The following is a 16,801-nucleotide window of genomic DNA, read 5'->3' on the forward strand; positions in this document are numbered from 1 at the left end:
CGTTTTGATGTGTATCCACTCTCTCTCTCTCTCTCTCTCTCTCTCTCTGTGTGTGTGTGTGTGTGTGGGTGGGAAGTGATTGCGACTTGTCCCACAGTTTTGAACGCAGCACACAGCCCTGTTCATTCCTGCAGTGTCCCGCTGCAGGACAGTCTGAGGGGAAGCGCTGTTAAAACTCCCAGGATTTACACTCTGCCATTTTGAGGAAAACCGGCCGACATCAGCGTTCAGACGTGTCCATTAAACACAAGTCATGGCCCGAGTTAGTGAACTACCTCTGTGAATATGTGAGTATTTCTTACTACTGCTCGCACTCGGGGCTGTTTTTTTTTTTTCTTTTGGAGAGAGCTAGTGATAGTTCAGTGTTTGGAAACGACTTTTAAAAAAACAACTACTCCTCTTTAATGTTGACTGTTGTCAGTCGTAGCTCGGTTATGAGTGAATGGCGCATGTTGTGCTCAATGAAACGTGTGCAAAGTACAGTGAGTGACAACTTTACTCAGACTTTGCATCAAAACAAAGGCGTAGAAGTGCTCCCAGAAGTGGGCCTCTGGGTCCCGGGACATGGGCCTGGCTCTGTTGTGGGTGACAGCATGCTGGTACTGTTTTCTTTCTCCAGTCTGAGTTGCTATGGGTCAGGTGAAAAAAAAAAAAAAAATGAAGTTGTTTACCGGTAACTCGTGTGTTTGTCTGGCATTTTCCGACGCTACGCTGCTTTGTAACAATAGTGCAACAGTGTATTATGTGTTTAACGAGAAAGGGATACAGTTTATTTGTACATGTAGGTGATATTAATCGGGGATTTTTGCACTTTTGCGGATATTTGAATGTGATACAAATGCAAATGTGTCAGTATAACTTGTAACACAGTGACAATTAGTGGGTAAAGCTAAATGCTAAAATGTGGCGAGACAATGCCAAGAGTGGAGCAGAGTCATAAAGTCAGCAAACTGGCCCCAGTAATGTCTGTTACAGAGCAATATCCAAAGCAAAGTGGACTTATATTAGCGAACAGGCAAACTAAAACTGTAGCAGCAGAATTAATTGAGCTGTTATAAATTCCCTTTTTGTGAAGGGAAGAATGTGTGCAGGCCTTTAAGGACACTAAAATATATGTTTATTATTAGTTTGAAGGGGTGAGATCAAAATGAATCACTACCACTTGAGTAAACTGCAGAACAATAATGGAAAAAGTAATTTTTTTTAAACACAGCTGACACAAACATCCCTCATTCATTCCTGCTTGTTTTTCCAGTCATGCTTTTCTGAACTGGAATAAGTCTCTCACAACTATTAAATTGTACAAGTAACATAACATTGGTTTATTCTGTGTGTTTAAGGTGATGATGAGACAAAAGCTGCAACTGTGTTTTAATGGGCGAGCTGACAGTGTTGCCACCGGAAATGGGTCATTTACATTTTGAGCTCTGCACTAGATTACATAGTCACTGTGGTCACAACAGTAGTATTCTCCTGTCAGATTAAAATGGGGGTAGTGTCTTAGTTTGTTTATTTCTGTACTTGTTCTAAGGAAAATTATCTACTCCACAGTGGAAGCATACAGGAGTTATCCAACAGGAACTTGTCTTGTTTAATCTGGAAACATCTGTCTGCTAAGTTAAAGTTCAAATGTGCTTTTGTTCCTCTAAATTCAGCAGTTTTATTCTTATACCACTTCAGTTTCCTCTCACTCATCGTGTCTCAGGCTTCCTGCCATCAATGGATTTGTCCTTGCTGTCACAAATGGCAAACGCCGTCAGTACAGTCGATAATGCAAAATAACCAGAATGATAATGAACTTTGGTAAAGTAAATGATATGGTCACAATCTCTGCGATAAAGAAAGGTCACATTAGGTGGAGTGCCAGGATGTACCGCAGGTTTTCTCATATCCCTGTTTGTTAATATCAGCTTGCGATTGCTGTTCCTCTTTTGTGGATTGAAATGTCTGTGTGCTTGCAATAAGCTCTCACATTACTCTAGACACATGATATTCACATGTTCAGCCATTTTTCAGTTTGTGCCCCTATAATTTGATCTGTTTTAGTTTTCTCTGGTAGCTTTTAGGACTCACATATCAAAGTGCTGACAGCGGGGCCTCTTTTTAAAGCTGCACAAAAGCTACATGTATTTGGTAACATATTATGACTCAGTTAAACCGAGTAATTATGATTAAGTGACTTCAGACTTTAATTTATTCCCCATGAGGTTTTTTTTTTTGCCTACCTCAGGTTTTTACAAATATAGTAATTTATGTAAGTATAGTAATAATCAGTAACGATAAACCTCAGAGACTGGATGGGATTACCTTACTCGTTGTTTCAATTGCAGTGTTGCAGTTTAACTGGACTGAGACTTGAACAAAGTTGATCTTTAGGATTACAAATCATCTTTTGCTTTTGCTTTATAGTTGACTGACCTTGTGAGATTTCTTCACATCCAAAGTCCTGGGATGATAATAACAATAAAAACTAAGGTTAAACTTGTAAAAGTCTTGTATATAAAGTACCCCATTACTGTAATGTGCCCATCTTAATCCCCAGGCTCCTTGCTTATCGCTGTTTTTTTAAATGCCGCTAAATAACCAGACAAACCAGAGTTTATGACCTGTAAATCGGGTGCATTTTTGATATCTGATAAAATGACATTAAGATAATATTTGTTGTCAGTTCACACGAATAGAGCAGGCTGGTATTTCCTGTGTGCAAAGCTGCTTGTCCCAGAGGAATGTGTGGAATGTATTCTTTTGTCCTCTGTAGATTTAGCAGAGTCTCATTTCTGCACTGCCTGCTATGGAGCCCGGGAAGAGACGGCCGACTGTAAAATGAGTCTGAAAGACTGTCAGTAACCCCTGTGGAGAACTCATCCTTCTCTGTGCCCGTCTCTTTGAACCAAAGCTGAAGGATTCTATAAGCCGGAGAGAGGCGGGATGAACTCCTGGAAATGTCCGCAAACATCCATTTCATTAAAAAGATGTTCTCCAGTGTTTGACTGAAGACATGTCAATCCACCGCTCCGAATCAGAGCCCCCACTTCCCTGTTTATTTATAGTTAGAGGAACTTGCCACTGGATGTCTCCTTCATGCAAGCCGTAGCTGTGATCTTGAAGGGAGGAGGAAGGCTTTAATTGAGGCTTTCTGCTTTCAATTATTGTTTTCAAGATTTTTTATGGGGAGATGAGGCTTCAGCGTTTTGAGAGTGGCTTCTTTGTGGCATCTGAGATTGATGTCGCTGAAAGCAGAGCTGCCAGCACATCAAAAGACAGATTGTGATTTATTACGGGAAAATGAAATTTAAGATTGCATAAAGATCACAACACATTTGCTCTCTGCCCATTTGCTTATTAGCCTGAATGCCGTTGTTGTTTAGCAATATTCCTACACTCTTTCAACATTAAATACCTATATCGAATTATGTTCTGCAGATCTAACATCAGAGAGGATAAAGCATTCAGCTTCCACAATTTCCTTACACATTTACCCAGCTTTTTTCCTTTCCAAGCTGCTGTGCCACATTATACCTGGTTCTCACAGTTGACTTCATGCTGGTTAATGAGGCAGGATCTTGTGTTGTGTGCTTGCTGTGGCTAACTTTTCTCATACACATTTTAGAGCAGGCTTGCCATTAAATATTTAGACTATGTTCATATCAAAGCACAATATGTCTAAAATGTAACATTTTACCTCATCAGTTAGCATTACAAAACCTTTGAACTTCCAAAAACTTTTAAACTACTTTTGAAAACAGGGTTTAAAAAAAAAAATACTCCTCCCTTCTGTTGGAGCTCCTTAAAACAAATCACCTTCATATCACAATCCTTTGAGAAACCCAGTGTCAGTTTGTCAGAACCTTGGATACAAAAGATTTAACACCTGTTATGTAGATTTGGTGTAGATTAACATTTTTCCAGAGTTTGAATGGAAGAATCAATTTTGGATTGCATATCTCAGTGCATCAAATTACAGTAACAATCAGAAGGGCTGAACAATGAATTGGAATAACTGCAGGAGCTGCTTTTTGTTTGGATAAAGGTAAATGATGTGACAAAACATCACTATAATGAAGTGCTGTAGTGCTGCAGAGATGGCCCTGCCCTACAAACCTCGTTCTCCCGATGCAAGAAAAACATTTTTGTTTGGTACAGTTCCCAAAAAATGTTCCATCATCACGATTTTAACAGCTTTTTTGAGGGAAAATGAAAATTGTAATGCAAAATCTAAGTGACAGTAATATCACAATCAGTCATGTTCAGAATTTTAGTTTGGCACAGTGGCATGTTAACATTTGCTAATTAGAGCTGAAAAACAAAGTACAGCTGAGGCTGATAGGGATGTCATTAGTTTTGCAGGTGTTTGGTCTAAAACCAAAGTACGGGAACAAATTCAAATTTGACCTGATAATGGGAGACTATGAATGTCTGTAAAAATGAAATGAATACAGTTATTTTCAGGAGAATGAAATATCCTTTTCTTTATTGCTTGCAAAATTATCCAAATAAAATATATCAGCTGATATTATATTGAACTACTCACACATGGCACATTTATAAAGATAGTTGATATTATTCTGATCATGTACTTGCGAGACAGTTAAGTTAAAGAAAGTTTGTATGAAGGATTCTCCAAAACTTAGAGATCAACACAAGCTCTAACCTGTGGTGTCACTGAGAGAAAATCTCCTGCTGCTTCTCTGCCTTAGTAACTTGTGGTGTTAACATATATACACATGTTTCAGGTTTTCAAGGTCAGTCTCTCATTAAGTCTTAATGTAGTACCAATGGAGCAAATATGTTTTATTTATATCCCCAGTAGCTCTCTCTCTCTTTTCTTTTTACTGACGGGATAAATTGACTTGTTTAAGCTTTTAAACTGATCTGTTGGTATATAACGTGTTAACTCTGAGATATCTTGAGATCTTACCTTTAAAAAAAAATGACTTTTACCTTTTTCATGGTTTTCTTATTTTCCTTATTTGTTTTCTTGCAGAGGAGAAGACCTCTGAATAAGGGGACCGTTAACCCAACAAAGCAGGAATTCTTGTTTTGAAGCAGTCATCAGTCCTCTTCAGCCATGTGTTCCACAAATCACTCCAACTGGGTCACATTTGAAGATGACAACACACCGCTCTCATCACCTCAGAAGCCTCTACAGTCAACAGGGCTTATCAAAGCATCAGTACCGCGTCCTAATGGTTTGAAATTAGTTCTTCCTCCGATCAGAGATACTTCCTGGAGCTTCAACAGTTCTCTGGAATCCCCTCAAAGCAACTCGAGTCTTAGTGGAAGTTCCTGTGTACCGTGTAACACGCCCTTTTGCACTCCTGTGAGTGGGGTTCCTAGCAGTGCCTCCCCATTTCACACCAACTCTTGGGAGAAGAACGACTTCTTTCGGAGTTTCTCCAGCACATCAACCACCTCTGTTCCTTCTCCTGCACCAGAGGCACTGAATCAAACCTCAGATGGACCAAACCCTTTCCCATCTTTCCAGGGGAACTCAGGACACTATAACCCCTTCTGGGATGGATCTAGACACAGTGCAGATGTGGACAGCTCTTCCTCAGACTCAGAATCTGACAACAGCCTACCACGTTTCTTTATTCGGACCAAAGACGGCAGCAAGCCTCCGCGCGATCAACTCCAGAGCTCCTTGTCTTACGTTTGCCACAAACTGGAAGGCCTACAAGCACAAACAGAAACAGAGACAGAAAAAGATGTGGAGAGGCGGCTAAGTTGCAAAAATGAAGTCTTAAGCGAGGGTTCATCTCAGTTCGTTCCTCGGGGTCTGTTTCGTAGCCAAAAAAGAGACGGCTGGTCTGTCATGGTCAGGATTCCTGAAAAAAAGAACCGCATGTCCTCTCGGCAGTGGGGGCCGATCTATCTGCGCCTGTTGCCGGGAGGCGTGCTGCAGATGTACTATGAGAAAGGGCTAGAGAAACCATACAAGGAGTTCCAGCTTCTCCCCCAGTGCAGGATCTCAGATCTTAAACTGGAAAGCTACGGCGAGCCCCGCAAGGTCCTCACGCTCAAGGTGGAACATTTCTCCTATATAGAAAAAAAACGCTACCACCCTAAGTTAGAGGTTAGTCATGAGGCAGAGGTAGAGCAGCTGCTCAAGTTCGGCTCCACAGTGCATGATGACATGGAGGATCTAGTAGTCTCCATGGAAGAAGAAATCTTCAAATTGTGTGCGCCCCACCAGCAGAGGCGGCACTATGAGGAGCAGGAGCTGTCGTTGCAGCTCACTGATCATATCTGGGTTCAACTGGATAAGTGCGGAGGAGTCATGGAGCGGACAGCCTTCACCCAGATTCACTGTCTGGCTTTTCTGAACGGACTAGGGGATTGTTTTCTAGCCCTCAACGATCTAGGGCTGCTGCGATTTAACTCCAGTTACGGGTCTGAGGAGGATGGTGAACTCTGGATGGAGATCGCCGACTGCCATTTCCACAAATGTGTGAACGAGACGGAGTTTCAGAGGTCCCGGCTGATAAAGTTCTCACCTCCTGATGCCTGCAGGGTGGAGCTGATGCGGTACAAGACGACAATTCTGGGTTGCACAGAAATTCCCTTCTCAATCAAAGCTGTGGTCACAGTTCAGGGTGCCTACGTGGAGCTCCAGGCCTTTCTTAACATGTCAGCCACCTTTCTTTCCTCCATGGGCGTGTCTGACACGTACCCGCTGTGTGAGAATGTAGTGATCCGCGTGCCAGTGCCGAGCGACTGGGTGAAAGTCACACAGACAGTGGCCTTACTGCGACAGAGGTCACTGAAGGCCCGTATGAACAGAAATGCCTGCTTGGGCTACGTCAGTGCTGCAGACTCACAGCCTGTCATGCAGGTGACAATCGGCACAGTCAAGTATGAGAATGTATATTCAGCCATCGTGTGGAGGATCGACAGACTGCCCGCTAAGAACACGGGTAACACATTTCTAAGAGATTAAAATTCAGCCCTGCACTACAGCCTAACATATCATTTTCTCATTAGCTCTTTGGCCCTGGCTTCTTGTGCATGTGTACAGTGTGCTTGCCACTCAGTGGTGTAACACTCTAACTACAAGCGACCTTTGTTTTCTCCTTTGCAGCAGTGGATCATCCCCATTCATTTTCCTGCAAGCTAGAGCTGGGATCTGATCAGGAGATCCCAAGTGACTGGTATCCTTTTGTCACTATGGAATGTGAAATTATGGGCGCAGTTGTGTCACAGACCAGGGTGAAGTCACTGGGCACCACAAATGACATCCAACCACAGAAACATGTGACCAGTTGGACACGCTATCATTGTCAGGTAAGATGTCTCATCAGTGAAATAATATGTTGCTCAATGAATGCACCAACGTTAATCTAGATCCCCATCTTTGTTTATTAGTGCAACTAACCTAATCTAATTTTGTTCTTATTAGGTGGAAGTGGAGAAGAAATGGATTGAAACGGAGTCAGAGAGGCAATCTGGTTGTATGACACAGTGATTACTAAAGAAGCTCTGAAGAGGACATAATCCCTTTGGTCAAAGATATTTGCCAAACTCTTTCTAATGGTGAAAAGGGATAATGAAAAATTAACTAAACCGAGGGTGATGAGGGACTTTCTGCTTATATCTGGTGTCAAAATTCATCTAATTACACGTAGCCTGGTAGTATTTCTCATGGAGGTTAACCGATTTTGTATCCTTTAACTGAGACTGAATTAGTCTAGACCTAATAAACAATTTAACATGGCCCTTTTGCCTAGCACTTTACATTTTTTAGATGTATTAACTGTAATATTACAGTTTATATGAGTACTGTATATAAGCTTGCATTTGCATCATCTGCACTGCCCTCCAGAATGATTGGCATCCTTAATAAATGCCTCAATAAATGTACGCTGAACAGGCTGTATGAGATAAACAGCTTAAGTAATGAGCAATATTTACTGTGTTTGAGGAAAGCTAATTATCAGCAGATGTTTCGGGTCAGGCGCTTTTGTTGCCCAGCAATGTTTAGAGTTCACATACTTCCAAACTGATTCATTTAGGTATGAATCCTCCACTAAAGTCTCCAACTGATTCATTTAGGTATGAATCCTCCACTAAAGTCTCCATGGCAGTGGCATACAAAACAATGTAAACACCTTGTGGAAAAGGACAGTAGTATTATAGTTGCACAAAAACATTGGTTCAAAGGTGGGTCACCTCATGCTGAGTCTCACAGAGCAGCATTTTGTCTCAAGTGATCTAATCACAATTATTAGGTCAATTTGGTTGAACTGGCTCAGGCCAAGCCAATTAGTCGCCATTCTCAGCAATGAAACACTCATCAAAGGTTCAAAGCAACATGAGACAAACGGACAATTAAATCACTTTTGCCTAAATTACAAGTGCTTTGGCCCAAAAAGCCACAACGTAATCTCATATTTGAAGCCTTTATGAAGTGAAAAAGTGGTTGGAGTTTGAAACTAACCCAACAAGAATACGACAACCTAATACGACCCATCTTTGAAGCGGTTTTTGAAGTAGTTGTAGTATGGGTACTAATATTATTATATAAAGGGATGAATTCATTGTCTTTTTTTCACATGGAATACAACTCATTACTTTTGTTGCTTACCTCAAGCTTATTTTTGACTTTATACCAAGGTTGTGTTCTGGAGGACTGTAATTTTATTTAAACAAATCAAATCTTTTATTATATGATCTTTCTGCCTCTGGGTTGTGAATAGGTTGGATGGAGAGAAAAAAAAAAAGAATGCTAAAGCTTCATAGTGACCGAAAAGGCCTTCAATGATGACTTTTATGTATGAGGTACCTGGCTTAAGCTGGATATTATGTACATCAAGAGTAAAAATTGAATTAAACCTGAATGACTCATGGTACTTCTTCTTAGATTTTAAAGTATCTGTCTCTACCACACACACCAGGGAGAAGATTAAGTCTCTAAATCTATTCAGTAAATGAATTTAGTCTTATGAGACAGGACATAAACTCTAAGCTAACCACTGTGGGTGCTTTCTGTTCATATTAAGGCAGCCATCCGATATCCAAAAAGATGAAAATAAATACAAGTGTACAGTGTAAAACTAAAACTCTAGCTTGCCTGATACACATTAAGTGATATTTGTGTTTTATTTTTTCCCACAGTAAAACAAAACTTTTAAACAAACAGCTCAGTTTACCCCATCATCATCATCACAGTGCTGTTGAGAGACTGAGACATCCAGCAGTGAGTAATCCTCAATAAATGCCATGTGATTGGTAGCAAAGGATCTTTTTAAAGTGCTGCATGCTGTGTGATAGTGTTATATTATGAACTGTAATATTGCACACAGTGCAGGAGAGTGGAGTATCTTATCCTGGATTGAATGTGGCTCTTTGGGAACATGCTGCTGACAGTGCACTCATGCACTCAAAAATTCACACGCAACAATAGTGTTTCATAGGAGTGCTGCTGTTTTTTTATGCAACAGTTCTCTCAGTGGCCCCTGTGGTGATGAGGTTTTATGATATTTGGCTATTTATATGTGGAGACTTCATTTATGCTGTATAATGAGGATTAGTTAGGTGGAAAAACACTCAATCCTTCTGTCACAATCGACTGTTTTTTATTTTCCGTCTATTGTTAGTTTTGATTGCTCACCATAGGGGGCAGTGTTTGTATATTTTCAGGGCTTCCATTACATGAATTATTTTCAATCTCTGAAGTATGGGCTGATAAAATAGACACCACATAACATAGGGAATACATATGGGAATAAAGAGGGCATCATCTTATAATTCCAGGAGAGCTTCTGTCTGACTCTAGAGTCGCTCGGTCGTGAAGTGACAGCTAAGTGTCTGTCAGTCTCAGTGACTGCAGTATCTGCAGGGGTGTCTCATGTTGCTGCTTTTCCACCAGCAGCACTCTCCTCCTCATCAGAAGAGTCAACCTACAGTGTTGAAAGAGAGCCAGCATCACCAAACAGATGCTTGGAGGAAGCAGGGGTCACGGCTCCTGCTGCTGCTGCCACGGATCTATTGAACACCAAGTTCAAAATGAAGTGTTTTGTAAAGGGTGAAATATTTTTAACTCCTGGCATTGTGCACTCTTGGGATCAGAGACTGTTCTGAGCTCCCAGCGCTGTGGAAAATGCAACTGAGTAACCTTTCTATTGAAAATAGCCAGAAAACTAGAGCTGGAAATGGACAGAAATGTTTGAGGGATTGGACAACCACAGTCTCTCTCTCTCTCTCTCTCTCTCTCTCTCTCTCTAAAACCACAATGCTAGAGGTGACATACTAATAACTAAGCTTTAAGGTGCTGAAGCCATATTCAACATTGATCCCAGCTGAGGGTGGTTGTAAGGTGGCCTCACCCTCAACAGGTGACACCCAGCTGGGACAGATGGGCAGCATTTCTCACTGTTTTTAACAAATGCCATTGGTGACCAGGTTAGATGGGAAATAAAGGCACAATGAGAGTGCCTAAAATCTTCTCTAAAATCTTCCTCTAGCAACAGAGACTGAAAGATATTTGCTTTCCTTACTGTAATATAATATATTATAATATATAATATAACAGATTACTATTTTCTGTCCAATCACATCTCTCCGAGGGGCTTGATTACGCTCACCTGTGTGCGCACTTTACGTCCAGTTGGAGCGGGCAAAACTATCTGACTGTTAACTGTATGTATTATGTTTCCAAAGTCTATTGTTACCGGACTGCAGTTATTTTTGCCCTAAATCATGCTGACCAACACAGGCCCAGTGGTAAGCAAAGCTGTCTTTTAGTTTTTCGCTGTAGGCTAACTAATAGCAAAAACGATTGAGTTGTGTGTTGGCCTGTGTGTACGTGAAGTAGCCCAATAAATGTGCTCCCTGAAAGCACAATTTGTTTTCAAATATACGCAGTTTTCTTATTCAGTGCCTCAAGCTATTGAGTCGGAATACCTCTGTGCAGTTTAATTCGCCATGTTGTCGAGCCAAATCACTCAAAATGTATCAATTAGGTCACATATCGATTCCTTTGTCGCCAACTCTCAAACAGTATCAACAGCGTTTACGTCTCTATCATAAATCTATTCTGAAATTAAAGTTTTAGTAACAAAATAAATAAAAATATGCATTATGTGTTACCCGAAATGATGAGTGACTTTGATATGTTAAGACAGTGACCTGAGTTACACATAGGTATGTGAGTCTACATTTTCCAACAGCTAGCAACATAAAAAGGGCAGATATTTAAATGGAGTTTGGTATGTTGTTCACAAAAACATACACGAACTGGCTGGGATGAATGCTCACAAGCAGCTTAACAGCTTCTGATTTACAGTTTTCTGTAAACAACTGCAGGCCAAACTTTACTTATCCATAATTGATGATGTGATTGAGAGTATGAGGGAGCTCTTCTTGGATGAAGGCCTTGAAGACCGCGTCCTGGACGATTTGAGACATGTGAGTTATATTCTGCGGAACCTTGCTCAATTTAAATAAAATACATATAATGCACACCTTGACTCAAGTTGTCAGTTACAGCAAGGTTAGATCATCTAGTGAGGAAGTATACACCATACCAGGAAGACAGACTGCTGTGTCTTCTGCTGTGCAGCTTTGGGAGTCAAAGATGATGCAGTCAAAAGCAATGGAAGACTTCAGGAAAAACAACATCAACTCATCCAACTTTGTGCTGCAGCTCCCTGCCAACTACAGTCAGACGGATCAAGAAGTCACAGGTAACATAGTGCTGCTTGAAGTGAACTGCTTCTGACAACACAAACATATCTAATTACACTGTCCATTAATACAGCTTGTCCAGTTACTTTAAAAGTACCCATTTTTTTTTAGCAGATGAGCTCTAAAACTGTATATTTGTGGTGGGAGTGCACTAACTCAAGTGATTCAGAGAGAAGGGCACTCATTCTTTTGAGTTTTGCATCACCTGCTCTGCTCTGATTTTTTGCTCTCAGCCTCAGTGGTAATTCCTGCAAGTCAGAATATCCACAGTTTCCCAAGGCTCAAGGCAAGTGTAATCAAAATCCACACAACCTTCCCTGATCTCATAATGGCTGTTTATACAAGGGGCATATATGGAAGATAAAAAAAATGTCATAATAAATTCATAATTTTCACATTTAAATGTATTTTAAATTGAAAATCTATTTAAATTCTGATCCAAAAACAAAGTCAAGTCAAAAAAATCGTGTCACTTTAACTGGAATTGTACATTTTACACACCAGATTCAAGAGGAAGAATTCAAACCTGATACTTCATCCTCCTGTTTTTTCCCCCCACTTAGATCATGTGACAATCCTGTTTGATGACATTCAGTCTTGATTTATGTCAGAATTTCACTATTTGAATTTGATCAACATGAATATATATTTGGACACTTACATTTTCAATCTAAATTTGTGAGTTTTTTAAATTCAAACCACATAAATTTTGCTGTATGGTTGTCATAGTATAACATTTAAACGGCCAGTGTGTAGGATTTAGTGCCATCTAGTGGTGTAGTTGCAACTTCATCACTTCATCCCCTCCTTCCAAGCGAGAAGGAGAAACTAAGGTGGCCGTGAAATGCCCCTATCTAGAGCCAGCGTTTGGTTTGTCCCTTTTGGACTACTGTAGAAACATGGTGGTGCAACATGGCGGACTCCATGTTAGGCAACCTGTAGCATCTGTAGATATAAACATCTCATTCTAAGGGAACCAAAAAACCTAATGATTCGTATACGCAGGTGATTGCACACTATTGAAAACATAGTTATGCGCATTATATTTCATTTCTTTCAACAGTTCCTCCTAATTGTTACACACTGGACCTTTAATTGCTATGTATTAAGTAGCATTTCAGTTTTTAACAATACGTATTCACCAGTGGTTAAATGTCACAGTTGGGTGTGCAATTTCTTATAAGATTCAAATTATTATGGCTGTTATTTGCCTCCATTGTCACATTCACTTCATTTGTCTGATGAGACAGCGGTGGGGCAGACCTGTTGACCTGAAGGTTATGAATAGATTAAAGAGGCCAGTATGATGTTGGAATTATAATACTCTCAAACACTTGTCTGTTTTAATGGATGATTCCAAAGTTTTGTGAAGATTTCTATAAATTATTACTGTTTGAGATGCTGAATTATATTTTCCTCTTTCATCGCAGAGCAACTCAGAGACACTTGCTACTTTCTCTCTCCCTGCTGGGTTAGCTTACCCTGTGCAGATCCCAGCCGGAGTCACTCTACAGACAGCTTCTGGTACACATCGACTATATCTGTCATGGGCATAAATCGGTTTTAGTTTTGAGCATGTACTAATGGGTTAAAAAAACATTCCACTCTTCCCCTTTGTCTCACTAAGGTCAACTTTACAAGGTTAATGTCCCTGTTGTGGTTACCCAGGCTGCAGCAGGTCAGCAACCTGTGTCCCAACCCACACGTAAAGTCACTGAGTGGAGAGAAGCTGCTGCGCCTCAGTCAGCTGCAGCCCCTTCAAATACCACTCATCCTCAGGAGGTGGAGCCATCCTCTGTCCCAGCTTCTTCTGTCACACAACCACCACATCCAAAGACCAATTTACCCCCCGGTCAGGAGAGCAGTCTCCCCCAGCAGCCACAAGTTCCTGCTGCAGAGACCTCGCAGCTCCAGGGGACCCACTCTCCAGAGCCAGAGGTCATCCTGGAAGAAGACGAGCCGAGTCCACAACCTGAACCTGTGAACCTCAGTATGACCGCCTCACCCCGTAGTCAGTTATTAGACTTCCAGATCAGCACTGAGGAGGCTTTGACACAGACAGCACAGTTAAAGGCCAGAGACATTGACGACATCCTGAAAGAAGTGATTGAGGAGGAGAGAGAGAAAGCAGAAAGGGCGAGGAGTCTAGCGCCTGCAAAGACTGACAACCAATCTGAGGCTGTTGTTGGGGTAATTTAAAAAGAATATTCCTTTTTTAAGCAAATGCTGGTAGCAGAAATAGGAAAAAGACCAGTTGTTAAGCTACAGCTGGTAGAAAGTAGTAAAATGAATAGTTTTACATTTTGGGAAATGGACTCATAGACTTTACTTAGTAAGAGTTAGATGGCTCCATACAACTCATATCTTTACACTAAATATTATAAAATATTTAAAGCTCACTAATTAACACGTTATATCTTGATTCGTTTCATCCATATAAAAGTGTAAAAACAAAACAAAACATTTTTAAGGGGGGGTATGTGTAGCTGTAACTTTATATTTACTAGACATAAAGTGGTTTCAATATTCTCATCTATGTCTCTGCAAGAAACCAAATCTGAGTATTTCCCACAATGCCAGACTATTCCCTTTTTAAAGTGGCACTCAACCGATGTAACAAACTGTAGGCGTGGAGTATAATAGACATGGGTCTTGACCAGTTAGAGAGGGTCTAATGAAAGATGCTGGTTTGCATTGTGGGAAGTGGATAATCCAACATTTTTGGAGCTTGACCCATAAAATATCTCTAACATCTCTAAATCATTAGAGTGCCTTGATTCCAATGATTCTGAAATAAATGTTTCCCTTCACGATAAAGTCAGCATTCATTTGAACAAAGTTTTTGTCAATTCAGGTGTTCAGTCTCGAATTATTCACACAGTAGACCATAGCAGTAAGTTCCATTCTCACTTTCTGAATATTATCATGGTATAACTGTTGCGTTTTCTTCTTGCACTTCCTGCCAAGCTGGACTTGGACTACAACTACAGTGAACTGTCGGACATCGTTCAGCTGGACGGTGCTGCAGGCAACTCTGACATCGAGGAGGAAGATGGAGTTCCCCTGGAAGAGAATGACTTTCTGGGTATAATCAACGCAGAGGCCATAAAGGCCCTGCAGGAAGGAGATGGGAGCAGCGACGGCAACAGCATCTCCACGAGCAGCGACAGCGAGGGAGCAGATGAACTCGCTAATGTGGTGGAAGAGGTGAGAGTCAGTGAGTTTGATATACATTTTGGCACGTTTTTTTTTTTTTTTTTCTTTTTTTGTGCCGCTTGTTCTAGAAATGATATTTTGCAGTTGCAGCACACATTATTTTGTCAAACAGCATGTTTTTGATTGCACGTTTTGTTTCCCGCAACTCACTTTCTGTCCATTAGGATCCTTTAAATTCAGGTGATGATGTGATTGAGCAGGACATCCCGGATCTCTTTGACACGGACAATGTAATTGTTTGCCAGTATGACAAAGTAAGAACATTTTGGCTCTCTACTAGCCATTATTTGCCTCTCAACAGAGCCCAGTGCAGAACACGTCTGTTAATATTATAACATTTTCTGGCTATTGCAGATTCACCGCAGTAAGAACCGCTGGAAGTTTCATTTGAAAGATGGTGTGATGTGTTACGGAGGCAGGGACTACGTGTTCTCTAAAGCTGTTGGGGAAGCCGAGTGGTAATAAGCTTTAGTTCTCTTGCACACATCAGATAATTATGTTGAAAGAGGGGTAACTGATTTAAAAGGGAAAAACAATCAGTGAATGTAGACCTCTTGGTGGTGTAATTTGGCTCACGTGGCAGGCAGTTAAAATCCCACTGTGCAAAACTGATACTTTTGTTTTTTTTTTTCAGTATGTAATTATCAGAGCAGCACTGCAAGTCATTTACGATGTTACAACCAATTACTTAGAGCATTGCTTGTGAATCCAATCTACTGAGACAAACAGCATGAATTTATGTTGTATAATATTTTGCTGAAATAGTTTATTAGTGGAGCAAAACATTATTTGACCTGGAATGTGTTTTCTTCTGTCATGATCATGTTGCTTTGAAGTTACCTAATGTGCTGTTTGATTTTCAAACATTGTAACTGTAATATTTTGCCTTTAATCATGCTTCAAATACACTGAACTGCACTGTTGTGCTGCATTCAATTAACAGTCCTCTGTCTGTGCAACCGTGTACAAAGCCAGTGTTGTCATATTTTTTTATAATGAACTAAGGTTTTTTTTTTTCTGTTCACTGGAAAATCAACCCGGTCCCAGTGGCTTACTATATACAAATTCACTAGAACATGACAAATTTAATTTATAAATGCCAGCATGAACACTAAAATTGATTATGTTTTGACTGTGGTTTGGATAGACACTAAAGTAGCTACTCGCAGCTGGAAAAAAATATATATATATAAAGGCTGGTGTGACAGCTCCAGCAACAACCCACAAAACAAAAACTAATCAGTGACAAATCCTTGGGAAATGTTTTTGGTACTGATGTCAAGTTTTCATTTTCACATTGGCTGTGTTGTCACAGTGATATTCTTTGGTGCAGACCTTTTCTCTTTTCCTTTTTATATGAAATTGTTATTAGAATTTTATGACATAAAGTTATTTCTTTTTTTCTTGTATTGCATCCAAAAGAGTGTACTGTGCACATTAGCACATAGTATACTTGATAGCAGTGAGGTTACAAGTTCAATCTGAGGGGATGGAAGATTATTAACGGGATCATTTTCACTACACAAAACTGTTTTCTTGCAGATAACTAGATATTTTAGAAAATGATTCAATCAACACAAGGTAAAATAATGGCTGAACTCGTTAAAACTGGTAGACATTTGCAACCCATTATGGGGGGTGTTACAAGAAGACATTGCTTTGCTTTCAGGGGTCACAACCCAATGCTGGTTGGGAACCACTGCTTTATAGTTTTGGTCAGTATGCAGCTGAGATAAAGGGCAGATCTCCTTTATAAAGGGAAGATTTGAGGCACCACCAAAAAGTGATCCTCTGTTTACAGGTTATGTAGATCTGATGCCACAGTTGTGTGTTGGCCACATAGATCCTAGAGCACACTGAAATGATGCAAATATGTGTCTGTTCAGCTCATTTATCATGT

At 40.4% G+C, this 16,801-nt stretch overlaps 1 protein-coding gene across 2 annotated transcripts; it reads left to right on the forward strand.

Annotated features, from left to right (window-relative positions):
* The first annotated feature begins 114 nt into the window (after positions 1-114).
* Positions 115-15,871, forward strand: gtf2a1l (general transcription factor IIA, 1-like). Of its 2 annotated transcripts, XM_051379994.1 has the most exons (10): positions 7,476-8,012; positions 8,053-10,722; positions 11,305-11,406; positions 11,561-11,684; positions 11,919-11,971; positions 13,116-13,209; positions 13,313-13,875; positions 14,653-14,892; positions 15,066-15,155; positions 15,256-15,871. In XM_051379994.1, the coding sequence occupies exons 2-10, from the start codon at positions 10,699-10,701 to the stop codon at positions 15,361-15,363; spliced, it is 1,398 nt and encodes a 465-aa protein (XP_051235954.1). In that variant the 5' UTR covers positions 7,476-8,012; positions 8,053-10,698; the 3' UTR covers positions 15,364-15,871. The 2 variants fall into 2 exon arrangements, 1 of the variants encoding a protein (XP_051235954.1); XR_007881003.1 differs by lacking the exons at positions 11,305-11,406; positions 11,561-11,684; positions 11,919-11,971; ... (3 more) ...; positions 15,066-15,155; positions 15,256-15,871 and adding exons at positions 115-287; positions 4,985-6,917; positions 7,082-7,284 and having other exon boundaries at positions 7,400-8,012; positions 8,053-8,837.
* The last annotated feature ends 930 nt before the right edge of the window (positions 15,872-16,801 follow it).

Source organism: Dicentrarchus labrax, unplaced genomic scaffold (genome assembly GCF_905237075.1).
Source record: "Dicentrarchus labrax unplaced genomic scaffold, dlabrax2021, whole genome shotgun sequence".
Taxonomy (NCBI): domain Eukaryota; kingdom Metazoa; phylum Chordata; class Actinopteri; family Moronidae; genus Dicentrarchus; species Dicentrarchus labrax.

Excerpts from the sequence above, each read along its gene's own strand:
- gtf2a1l (XM_051379994.1), top strand. The coding sequence starts at position 10,699 with ATGCTGACCAACACAGGCCCAGTG. Across the intron at positions 11,972-13,115 it reads ACAGTTTCCCAAGGCTCAAG|AGCAACTCAGAGACACTTGC; the intron begins GCAAGTGTAATC and ends CTTTCATCGCAG. Across the intron at positions 13,876-14,652 it reads AATCTGAGGCTGTTGTTGGG|CTGGACTTGGACTACAACTA; the intron begins GTAATTTAAAAA and ends CTTCCTGCCAAG.